At 39.8% G+C, this 12,620-nt stretch overlaps 1 protein-coding gene across 5 annotated transcripts in view; it reads right to left on the bottom strand.

Moving 5' to 3' along the window:
- The window catches only part of MYO3B (myosin IIIB), a 548,027-nt gene that overhangs the window by 32,611 nt on the left and 502,796 nt on the right, over nt 1–12,620 (bottom strand). For all 5 annotated transcript variants that reach the window (XM_079135472.1, XM_079135470.1, XM_079135469.1 and 2 more), the window contains exons 32-34: nt 10,593–10,699; nt 10,172–10,218; nt 9,190–9,356 (exon numbers count right to left, since the gene is read on the bottom strand). In XM_079135472.1, the coding sequence (XP_078991598.1) occupies nt 9,221–9,356; nt 10,172–10,218; nt 10,593–10,699 (290 nt within the window). In that variant the 3' untranslated portion in view covers nt 9,190–9,220. The remainder of the gene's footprint in view (nt 1–9,189; nt 9,357–10,171; nt 10,219–10,592; nt 10,700–12,620) is intronic.

Below are 12,620 nucleotides of genomic sequence, written 5' to 3'. Positions count from 1 at the left end.
GTACCTCTCACTGCTTAGCACTGCTTTATGTAGGTTAAGGTAAATGCACAAAACCCTTCTCTATTTTTAACACAAGCATCCTAAACCCTGAGCTGGCTGGGCCTGCAGAACAGTCACAGGTTTGACACATTGACACGATCTGAGCTGATGACCCATTCAGTCATTTAACTAATTGATTTGATCAATAACTACTTTGTGACTTTATTGAGAGGTTCTCAATGCATTAAGTGACTCAAACTACCGGGCATGATTAGATATGCTATCATGAGTGAGTCATGATACAAACAAGAAAAAAATTAGGAGAATATCTTAACAACCTTTTAAAATTTCCACTTTACATAGACTTTAATTTAGGATAAAAACTAATATATTTCTGTCTATTCTACACGGAAAAGGGGCACCATATGTAAATAAAAAAAAAGAAGTCCCCAAACATTTACTTTACGAATAGTCTCTGAACTTTGAAATGTCTATAAAATGGTATAGGTGATATGACAGTCCTTTTCTATTGGAGGTTATGTTAACTGTCACTAGGGAACTGGTAATAAATACCTTTCAATATCCCACAAATCAACATTAGCAAACATGACCCTGAGCAAGCCACCTTTCAATGACTAATGATTAACAAGAATCCAGAGCCCAGATACTAGACGGGTTTTTCACTTTTGAATGCTACCTACTTCATTAAAAATAGAAAAAAAAAAAATTAGTTCCTCCCATCCTCAGTCTAAGTCTCTTATTTTGAGATGGCGTCTTACTAAATTGCAGAGACCGGCCTGGAGCTCATGATCCTCCTGCCTTAGCTTCCAGAGCAGCTAGGATGCGCCACTGCACCCAACTTCCAGTTTAAATCTTATCCTGATCCTTTTCTTTAATCTCTTTTCATTTCAATCCCCCAAATTTGGCCAATCCTGCAACCTCTGTGAATTGCCTTTCCATCCCTTTTATTTCTTTTACCTCCAAATTTCTGGATCAGCAGTCTTCTGCCACAGGAAAGTAAAGTGACTGGCTAGTCACCCAGTTAATAGAAGGTGGAGCCAGATCTTAACCCATTTCTTTTGCCTGGGACAACCCTAAGTACCCTTCCTTCACCTCCCTTCCCCAGCCCCTGCACTCCGAGGTGCAAAGGATATGTTCCCAGGATGCACTGGATTTGTGCCCCTTTCTCTTCTCCTTCCACCACTCCAGTTCAACATTTTTTTTAGCTTTTGCTGCACTACCACATGAGTCTTCCAATCCATCTTCTTGCTTCTTGCTTTTCCTCTTTACACTACTGCCAACAGGCTTTTTCCAAATCCCAGCTCTGTTCATGGCATGCCTCTGTACAAAATTCTAGAGGTTTCTCGTTGCCTACTACTGAGTCCCAACTCCTTAGCACGGAATTAAAAATCCTCCACAATCTCCAGTTTTCCTTTTATTTAAGGTCTGTGCTCTGGTCAAACCAGAACAGGGCCAGAATTTTCCTTCTGCTTCAATCCGATTGGGCTCATTTAGAACACTTTTTGTTGGTCTGGTTGCATCAGGGTGCTTGAAATGTGGGGACATGGGCACCATCTCTGACTCATACCAAGGATCACGTGTGCAGCATGACACCAACAGCCCCATCACCCTTGTGTTAGGGTGCCAATTGTCTTATCTCACTCCATTTCCACTCTGCTGACCACTTGAGATTTTGGTTAAATTCTAATGTCTTCATGAAACATTCCTTACTGTGCCCTCTGATCTTACTTTGCGTTTCCTAATGCAAATGTCGGGATACTAAGCAACTCGGTGAGACCCTGTCTCTAAATAAAACACAAAAAGGGCTGGAGATATGGCTCAGTTGTTGAGTGTCCTGAGTTCAATCCCTGGGACCCCCCCCACTCCCCACCCAATATCTAAGTATGTATCACTTTTCCACTTCAATGTTGTAAGCTCTTGCAGCAGCCCAACAACAGTATCTTAAACCAGTGGTATCTTGCAGAAGACATGTTTGGGTAACCCTAAGATGGCGGCTGGCATTGAGTTAAGAGGTGGCACATAATTAATGTTAACACGGTGTGACCTACCTTTGTCTAATTAGTTAATGTCTCCTTTGTGCTAGTGGTCAACAGATATTCCTCATTCTTTCTTGAATGGTACCGAGGGGCGTGCCTCAATTGTGCTAATCCTAAACTGATTGGCTGCCTTAGGTATATAAGACACGCCTATAGGAAGCACCATGGGTAACCGGATAAGCAGCACCTCTGAATGATGGCGCAGGTTGCAGATTGCAGAACGGAGAAGTAAAGCCACACCTCTAGATAGCAGAGTGAAGGACACAGGATGCAGGCTGCACCTTTTTTAAGAAGAAGCAGCAGAACTAAGAAGATATAGATCTCTGAAAGTGTAGTCTCTCTCTTAAGCAAAGTCTCTCTCTCTCTCTTATGCAAAGCCTTTCTCTCTCTCTCCTCTGAAAGCCTCTCTTCCTCTATAAACTAGGGAACAAACAAGCAAGAAAGCAGCCCACTAAAGACAGATAGTAGAAGTAGTTCCTTTCCAGTCCACCTCAGATAAATACCCGTGCAATTGTTACTGCAGGCGGTAACAATATCTGCCTGACTGCTGCCGCGGGCGGCGACAGTATCTGGAGATTTGTCATCAGGCGTGGCACAAATAACTTACTCTTAATTATAGTCCAAGTACATTGACAAGCACACTTTAAAAGGGAAGATTTTATGGTATGTGAATTATATCTCAATAAAACCATTTAAAAAATAAGTTTGAATACTTGTATTTGTAAATGACTTATTTTGAAATGATTTTAAGCAGGACCTGCTACAAAGACAGATATAACACACTCACATTTGTTTCCTCTCTTTCCTGAGATTTTATTTAAATGGCAGTAAAAAAGAACAAAGAGAGTAGAGTCGGTGGGCATGAAACTATAAGAGAGAATCGATGAGGAAGGAGAGACTTTAACATATTTCTGGAAGATAAAATATGGATGGAAGAAGATATTTGCTTCCAGTAATTCAAACTGCCCTCCTCTTAGTGTAAAATAGTAAGTTAGGATAAAATGTGCACTATGCCTGATTGAAGGCACTGGAAGAAATAGAGAACCAAGGTCAAAGAGAAGTGACTGAGTTGAGAGAGGAGAATCTAGTATTTGAAACAGTTTTTCATCTGGCCAAAACCCAGAGAAGGTCATTGAGAAGCTGTGAGGTTGAACCCTGTGGGGCCAAGGGGACAAAAATTAGAGTTTTACATACCTAGCCCTCAAAGTGCACCACCCCCCCCCCCCCCCCCACACACACACACACTTTGACTAGGGATCATGAAGTGCTGCTGCTCTCTGCAGACTGACCTTACAGGCACCACAGGTCAATTTCAACCACTCCCTGGCTCTGATGCTGGATTAAAGTGGTCCTGCTTACTCATGCCCCTGGTATATATTACTGTTATATGGAGCAAGGGAATGTTATCCTGGACCTCCAATTATTTTTTTACAAATAATTTTGCAGATATAATTGCCAGCATGCAATAAACATATCACCAAGGGAGTAAAAAAACATGAGTGAGAACGATATTGTAGTGAAACGGCTAAAAACAAAACCTTGAAAACCAGGGATAACATCGAATTACATGTGGTCCATGGAATGAAACTAACAAAATTTCTTCAATTTCTAAATCATTATTGAGAGAAGAGAAGGAGTAAATAAATGGAAGGATATTCCACATTCAGGGACTTTCCTGTTATTACTGGAAAGATGACAATTTCTTCCAAATTGACTTATAGATTCAAGATAATCCCAAAGAAGGGCTAAGGAACTGAACAGACCCTTCACAGAAGAAGAAATTCAACTGATCAATAAACATGAGAAAATGTTCATCATTTCTTGCAATTAGAGAAATACAAATTGAAACTACTCCAAGATTTCATCTCACTGTAGTCGGAATTGGCAATTATCAAGAATACAAGCAATAATAATTGTTGGTGAGGATGTAAGGAAAAAGGAACACTCATACATTGCTGGTGGGATTGCAAATTGGTGCAACCACTACCAAAAGCAGTATGGAGATTCCTTAGAATACTTGGAATGGAACCATCACTTGACCCAACTATCCCACTCCTTGGTTTATATCCAAAGGACTTAAAATTAGCGTACTATAGGGACATGGCCACATCAATGTTCATAGCTGCTCAATTCACAATAGTTAAACTATGGAACCAACCTAAATGCCCTTCAACAGATGAATAGATAAAGAAAATGTGGTACATATGCAATGGAATATGACTCAGCCTTAAAGAAGAATGAAATTATGGCATTTTCAGGTAAATGGACAGAACTAGAGAATATCATGCTAAGTGAAATAAGCCAATCCCAAAAAACCAAGGGCTGAATGTTTTCTCTGATAAGTGGTGCTGATCCATAGTGGATGGTGGGTAGGGAAGAATGAAGGAACTTTGTATTATGCAGAGGGAAGTGAGAGGAGGGGTGGGGCGGTGGGGTGGGAAGGACAGTAGAATGAAGACAGACATTATTACCCTATATACATGTATAATTACACTACTGGTGTGACTCAACACCCTGTACAGCCAGAAGAATGAAGAGTTGTGCTCCATTTGTGTACGATGCATTCTACTGTCACGTATAATCAATTAGAACAAATTGGTTCTAATTAAATAAGTTTAATAATAAATAAATTTAATAAAAAGATAATCCCAAATAAATTCCAACAGTTTTTTTCTATAATATGCAAAGTCTCTTGATGTATGTAATGATGGGATTTTAGAACAGTAGGAGAAGAATGGCCTTTTCATTTAATGGGGCTGAAATAGTTGAATATAGAAAATATGAAAATTGACCCTTATGGCACACCATTCACAAAATTGGTTCTGTGTGAGTTGAAGATCACAAAGATATTTTATTTTAGGTTCTTCTGGAAGTGGAAAATATCTTCATGATGTTGAGGTAGAGCAAGATTTCTGAACTGGCAATAAAAAAGCACTAATCAAAAAGGAGAAGCTTGATAAATTGCATTATGTTAAAATCACACACCACTTTTTTTTTTTTCATCAAAGGCATTTTTTTTTTTTTTTTTTTTTTTGCAGTGCTGGGAATTGAACCCAGGACCTTGTGCTTGCCATCAAAGGCATTTTTAAGAAACTGAAAGGGCAATCTATCTAGTAGAGATAATATTTGCAATATGTGTAACTGAGAATATAAAATACATAGATTCCAATTAAAAGAAAAAACTAGTCAGCCCAATTAAAAATGGGCATGTGACAAAAGAATTAATCTGAAATGGTCATGAAACACATAAAATGCTCTCAGTATCATGATTAATGAGAAATATGTAAGCTAGAATCATAGTGAGATTTGGCTACGTACTCATTGGCGTGCTTTGATGAAAATGAGTGTTCGTGGCAAGAGTTGGTGAGAATGCAGATCAGTGAGCACACTCTTACAGAACTGGTGGGATGACACAGTGGTAGGGTCACTTGGGAACACAGTTTGGCATTATCTACTGAAGTGGAGAAACATATACCTTGTATTCTGCAATTCCAATCCTAGGTATATAGTTAATAGAAAAAACACGCAAGTTCTGAGAGACATAAGATAATGCTTATGGAAATAATTTCCAAAATAACCCCAAATTGGAACCATTTCACATTTCCCCATTAAAACAGAGGAGCTAAGTCAATTTTCATATTCATAGACTAGAACACTACATAGTCAAGAAAATGAGTGAGTACACATTTTACAACATAGATGAACTTTACCAATAGTACACTGAATGAAAGAAATAATATCTAACAAAATCATTCACTGCATGATTTCAGTTGTATGAAGTCCTCAAAACCTAACTAGAAGAGGCAAAACCTAATTAGTGTTCGGAGATCCATGTACGTGTGAAAATCAAGGAAGGGTTGAAGCCATGAGAATGGATACCTTGGCGGAGGTGTGGGAGTAGTGATTGGGAAGAATCAGGAGGGAGACTCCTAGGCTGCTGACAGTGGTCTAGTCTAGACTGCAGGAGTTTGGAACATAGTGCCAAATGGTCTGCAGTGAAGCTTTTAAAAGAAGTTCCATGCCCAGAATTATTTGTTTGTCCTGGCATGATCTTGCAGCCTGCTGACTTTCTTCATGTCAGGTATCCTCACAGAGATACTATTGAAAGATGACAGCACAAAAAAGCAAAATTTTAATTAGTTAAAGTTTAAAGGGTCAAAGTCAAAAACAATTTAAAGTTATCAGTATTGGGAGAAATAAGGAGGCAGGGGGGTTGAAATAGATCTACATTTTTCATAAGAGGGAAAATTAATATTATCTAAAATGATGAAACAAGAAAGTAGAAGCAAATTAGCCATATGTCATTTAACAATGGGATATATTCTTAGAATGTGTCATAAGTAAATTTTGTTGTGAATATCATAGTGTGTTTATTTAAACCTAGATGGTCTAGCCTACTACACATCTAGGCTATATGGTATGGCCTGTTCCACTGGAGTATGTGCAGTTCATTATTGACCAAAATGTCATTATGTGGCACTGTTTTAGTCAACTTTTTCACTGCTGTGACTAAAGGTTCTGACCAGAACAATTTTAAAGGAGGGAAAGTTTATTTGAGGGCTCATGCTTTCAGAAGTTTTAATCCATAGAAGGCTGGCTCCATTCCTGGAGGCTGGAGGTGAGGCTGAACATCATGGGGGGAAAGTGTGGCAGAGGGAAGCAGCTTACATCATGATCAGAAAGCAGAGAGAGAGAATCCACTTTCCAGATACAAAATGCATACCCCAAAGCCATGCCCCAATTCCCACCTCCTCCAGCCACACTCTACCTCTTCAGTTACCACTCAGTTAATCCCTATCAGGGGATTGAATCACTGATTGGGTTAAGACTCTTATAGTCCAATCATTTCTCCTTTGAACCTTCTTGCATTGACTTACAAATGAACTTTTGGGGGGCGCCTTACATCCAAACCATAACAGGTACATAAACTCTACTTAGAGGTGTTGTGGAAAGCATTAGAATAATTAGAATTAGAAATAATTTTTTAAATGTTTGCTTCTGGTGAGGAATGTGGAGAGGACTGCTTTCCATTGTAAACCCTTTGAACGATTGATTTTGTTTTTTACCATGTGCATATTACTTTGATAAATCTAGTAAGACATTTATGAGCTTCCAGGATGTATTATTCTCATCTACTTGAATTAGGAATTGCTTTTTGGGTTTGTGGCATTATGAATAACCCAAGAATAATGTCTACAGTCTGTCTTATCTATGCTGCAGCCGATAGTGACCACCATTTCCAAATTACTCTCAGGAATTATAGCTGTATCACAGCTTAGTTATTACAGAGCTTCTCAATTATAATTTTATAATTACTTTCTTCTTAACTTTATTTAGAGATACATTTAAATTAGAAACAAGGCAGGTTTACAGTTATGTTGTACATGAACAAGTGGGAAGTTGTAAACATCTGAAAAACAGCAATATTATCAAACCGAAAGTAGACTAATCAGTCACCAGGTGTGGTGGTGCACACTTGTAAGCCCAGTGGCTCGGGAGACTGAGGCAGGAGAATCATGAATTCACAGCCAGCCTCAGCAACTTAGTAAGGTCCTAAACAACCTGGTGAGACCTAGTCTCTAAATAAAATACAAAAAATGGGTGGGGAGAGGGCCTGGGATTGTGGCTCAGTGGTTAAGTGCCCCTGGGTTAATTTCCAGTACCAAAAAAAAAAAAAAAAATCAATTCTAAAGTGGTATTTCCAAAAGTACTCATATATTACCCCACCTGAGGCATTATTTCTTAAGCAATAAGACAAAGTTAATTTTTGTTTCTTTGGCTTTACTTGCATGCCTTATAAACATTGCCTTTTGGTGGAAGAACTGAAAAAAAATTCAAGATTCATCTTTTAAATGTAAAGTTTACCTATTTAAAGAGTTGACTATAGCTTCTTTTTCTTTTAAAACTCTAATTTCTGAGTCTTTAAAAGGCATTTCATTATTTCTGTTCATGAAATGTTTATTAATACCCTGTCTTTAAAAACTTTGATAACAATTTTTTATATATCTTTCACGTTATTTTTCTCAAAATCTAGGTACCCCAATACACACTATCTGCTAAGCATTTTAGAACTAAGAACCTCTGTTCTGAGAAAGGGTCATATAGGTTTTTGTTTGTTTTTCTATCACATAGCACTCTTACATATTATTTCACATGGAATAGGTGGTCAAAAAACATGTCATACTGAATCATATTGAGTATTAGAATATACCAGATAATATCATATAATAGGACAAGCTCAACCTTAAGCGAAAGCACAGCTTATGATGTAAGACTGATCAATCATGTATGCCATATAACTGAAATGAACTGTAGTGTCAGATGTGTTTGTATGACCAAATGAAGCCTCTCCATCTATTCTGTATGCACTGGTGTCTATTCTGCTAGGCTCCTGTGCACAAAGAGATGGACAAGATAAGATCCCTCCCCCACAGCCATTCCCAGCCTAGTGGAGACAGCTGACCAGTGAGTGGGAGTGACAAAATAATGTGCCTGGACTTGGACAAGTCCAAGTTTTCTTTCCTTTTCACTTATTTCTCTTTGCTCTTTAAGTGATGGGGGTGTCTTGGCAGATAGAGTGCAGAGTTGAAGTCTTTCTCACTATAACAATTAGCAGGAGAAGTATTCATTTACCTTGTAGAAAGAATCTGATTTAGGCCTTTGTGTGGAAACACAGAAAATTTTTCTGTGCTAGGAGACCTTAGGGAACTCCTCCAGGATGCTGGGCACTGGGCAATGGAGCCTTGACCTTAGTGGAGGCAGAAGGAGTAGAAAAGTACCGTGGAGACAAGAGCAGGAAGAGAACTCCTAGGTCTCTGCAGGGGTGGATTCTGTGTGGATGGAAAGGTGACAGTGGGAAAATCAAAGGCAGTTTATCTGTGTGATCGGCCTACTTTGAGGCTTTGCTACCTTCTTAGATGCTGGGGACATGAACTGTCATAACTGTGGTGCAAGTGTTCTCAGCATCCCATGGGGATCCATGGGATGAGATAAGGAAGGACTGCCCAGCTTAGGCTGCACAACAGATGTGAGAAAGCAATAGAAATAGAAGAAAATATTTAGGAAATCTGAATTGTTCAGCAGGGCTCAGCACAGACTGTGCATCCAATGAAGCCTTCATGTTCAACAACAATAAATTATCGACTGTTTTTACCTTGGGCAGATTTAGGGTCAGGAAGCACAACTCAGTGTTGAGCAAAAGAGTTTCCCTGTGAGGACGCGGAAAAAAAGAAAAGGTGGGCTGCGATGTTCTCAGGGATAGCAGCCACAGGGGACAGAGACTTGTAGTATTCATCTTCCCCATCCAGTGCTTTGATTTGGCTGCAACAAAGAAGAGGATTTTTCAGCAGAAAAAAAGCAAACAAATGCCACAGTCATCACAGAGGCAGCAAAGTTGTGTGAGAAGTTGGAATGGAGTTGGGTTCCAACAGCAGAGGGAAGACACTTAGATATTTCAGGGTCTCCCAGCAGAGAGGTCCAGGGCTCTGATCCACCAAGCCTTTCACCTCTGCGTCACAATTCATTTTAGTAGTGTCTAGAAGTTGTGATCATCTTGCAACTTGATTTGTGTGATTAATTGCCTGTCTCCATCTGGTTTCCTCTAGATGAAAAAATTCCCCTCCTGATCTCACCCAGTTCTCAAACTAGTAGCAATCATCTACTTCACTGCTGTTCTCAGTAGAGATGCTAACAATGGATGAACACAAGCTAACTTCTTAACTGTCCTCTCTTTCACCATTGGGGGAAGTTTTCTTTTGTGCATGTTTTAAGGCCCAGGGGTAGGATAACGTGGGCAGGAAGCAGCCCATTTGCACTCAGAAGAATCCTTTTATTTGTGGAAAGAGAATTTAATCCAACCCACTACCTGTCTTCAATTATGGAGAAAGTACAATTCCCTAGAATAATTAGGAGAAATAACATTTGCCCTTAGGTGACAATCTCAGCCTTTCTGGACAAAATAGATTCAAGTTTTGTATACTTGCTACTGTGAGAAGTCACTTCCAATGTCAATAACAGTGGCAATATCCGGATTGAATATTTTTAGAAGCCTCTCTGGAAAGTTTTGCATTTTCTGTAATATCACAAAGGACCCCTTCTGTTTACAGTTGCTTAGAACTAAGAAGACAGATATTTACCCAAGTTTTCTTGGCTTCCTCTTGCTCCCTTGATATTCTAGAGTTCCCTGTGGAGAGGGCCAAGAACACACAGTCAAAGCAAAGCAGCAAGTCGTTAATTTTTAATTCAAAGTGATTTTGTGTTGAATGCAAGCAGATGCTGATAATATCAGAAGTCACAGCATAATTTTTTTGATCAAAGGGCTCAAGTGAGCCTGATGAAGCATGCATCTTGCTCGTCTTTGATAAACCACATCAATTATTCACCGTGAAGGCAGACATCCTGACATGAAAGCAACAGATAAAGAGCCTAAGCACATGTTCACGAGGAGAGCATAAGAGAGTGGGGGTGGGGCTGGAGGGGCTGGAACAGGTATTAATAACAGAATTATTAACTGGAAACAAAGCCAGCGAAGCAGCTTTATGGCCACTTTGAACTCACATTTAACTGGTTATAGTACATGGTGTCCTCAGGGCTACTCAACATTTTGGGCTGCTGACAGCGTCGGCGAGGTGTTGGCTGCTTCTGTGCAAGACCATCTTCTGAACCTGCAACCAGACAGCAACACTTGACTGTAAGCCGTCCCAGGTGTGGGGGAAATTAAGTAAAAAATGGCTTTTATGTGAAAAATGGTTTTTCACAAAAATTCACTTAGGAGGAGATGAGTCCTCTTTTAATGGGCACGCCGTGAGCTTTGCAACGACTGGGAGAAATGTCATCCTAAAAGCACACGCTCAGGAATGGCTAAGTATAAACACAGGCTGGGGTCTGTGACTTTGACTTCGTATTTCTGATCTGAATCAGCAGGCTGGCGTGACAGAAAGCAAATTGGTGTGTCAGTACTAGTGAGGGAGAGGTTGGTGGTCAGCCTCTGCAGAGAAGAGCGCCTTCAGTGGGATAACTCCATTAGGAAGAACAAGGCAATCTGGGATTGTTTGCACCACATCCTTACAGTGAGAGTTCAAAGACATCTGGAGCACACATACTCTTGGGAAGAAAAGAAGCAAATCTTTTGGTGGGATACACTTTGGGAGAAAATAGCTTGAGCTAGCATTTACCGAAGTGCTTTGAACACTACCACTGATCCATGCAGTTTCTGGAGCGAGCGTCTAGGAGGGGAAGGAGGGTTATCCTGTTTCATGGACCAGCCTCTCCCTGTTAGCCTTGATTTAAGAACCCCGGACCAAAAGTGCGCACTGGAGATTAAGAAACCACGCGTCAGATGAACTTATGATTCATTTCCCTCCGAAGCAAATGATTTTTGTGGAATTCGCTGCCCCTTTGGCCGTATATTTGAATCTAGATCCAGCAGTTCTAACTGCTCGCCAGCAGGTGCACTCGGAGATACCGCGGTAGAACGTCGTCCTCGTCCGCGGATGTCCCAGTGGGGAAGAGGATGTTTCCTGGACAGGGTGTTTATGATAGACTAATTGTTCATCAAAAAGAGTCAGAGATTTGTACTTTGAATCTTCTTTTAAACTTCAAGAGAGATTTTCACTACTGAAGGAAATTCTGGGGGATTCTTTTCCCTGTACATTTTACATATTCTTTTTTTGGAATTTAAATTTAAATTTATTTTTAAGGTTACACAAAAACATTAAAAATTTACATATTAATGGGGTACCATGGGCTGTTTCCATACATATATGCGTCGCATAGTTTCAATCAGGTTAAACATATCTATCTCCTTGTTCATCGTTTCAAACTTGTTTCTTCTAGCTTTATGAAATGTACAGTAGATTACCTCTATCTATAGTCATCCAACTGTGCAATGGCAAACCGGAATTTCTTACTCCTGTCTAACTGTAACTCAGTACCCAATGATCGACCTTTTCCCACCTTTGCCTTCCTGCGATTCTTCCCAGTCTCTGGTAACCAGGATTCTACTCTCAACTTCCAGATCGACATTTTTATATTCTGCATGAGGGAGATCTTGCAATACCTGTCTTTCTTTTCCTGACTTATTTCACTTAGCATAAATGATTTGTGTTGTTGCAAATGGCAGAATTTCATTCTTCGTTGTGGCTGAATAGTATTCCATGGTGAAAATGTACCACTCCTTCCCTTCCCTTTCTTCCCTTCTTTTCTTGGGGATTGAATCAAGGGCCTTGCACATTCTAGGTAACCACTCTACCACTGAGTTACAAGCGCTGTCCTTTTTTAGTTTGAGACAGGGTGTACGTTGCCCTCTGGCCTTGAATTTGCAATCCTCTTGACCTCGGCCTCCTGAGTTGCTGGGATTACAATTGTGAGCCACTGGCACTTGACTTCCACATCTTCTTTACCTATTCATCATTTGGTAAGACGCTCAGGTTGTTTCTGTTTCTTGGCTTGATAAATAGTGCTATATGAATATGGGAGTGTAGATGTCTCTTCAACATACTAATTTCACTTCTTTTGGATAAATAGGATTACTGAATCACATAGTAGTTTTATTTTTAATTTTTTGAGGAAACTCCACACTGCTTT

The sequence above is a fragment of the Sciurus vulgaris genome (assembly GCF_902686455.1).
Source record: "Sciurus vulgaris genome assembly, chromosome: 3".
NCBI lineage: Eukaryota > Metazoa > Chordata > Mammalia > Rodentia > Sciuridae > Sciurus > Sciurus vulgaris.
The sequence above is the reverse complement of the archived record's forward strand: the minus strand, read 5'-3'. Positions and strand labels throughout refer to the sequence as shown.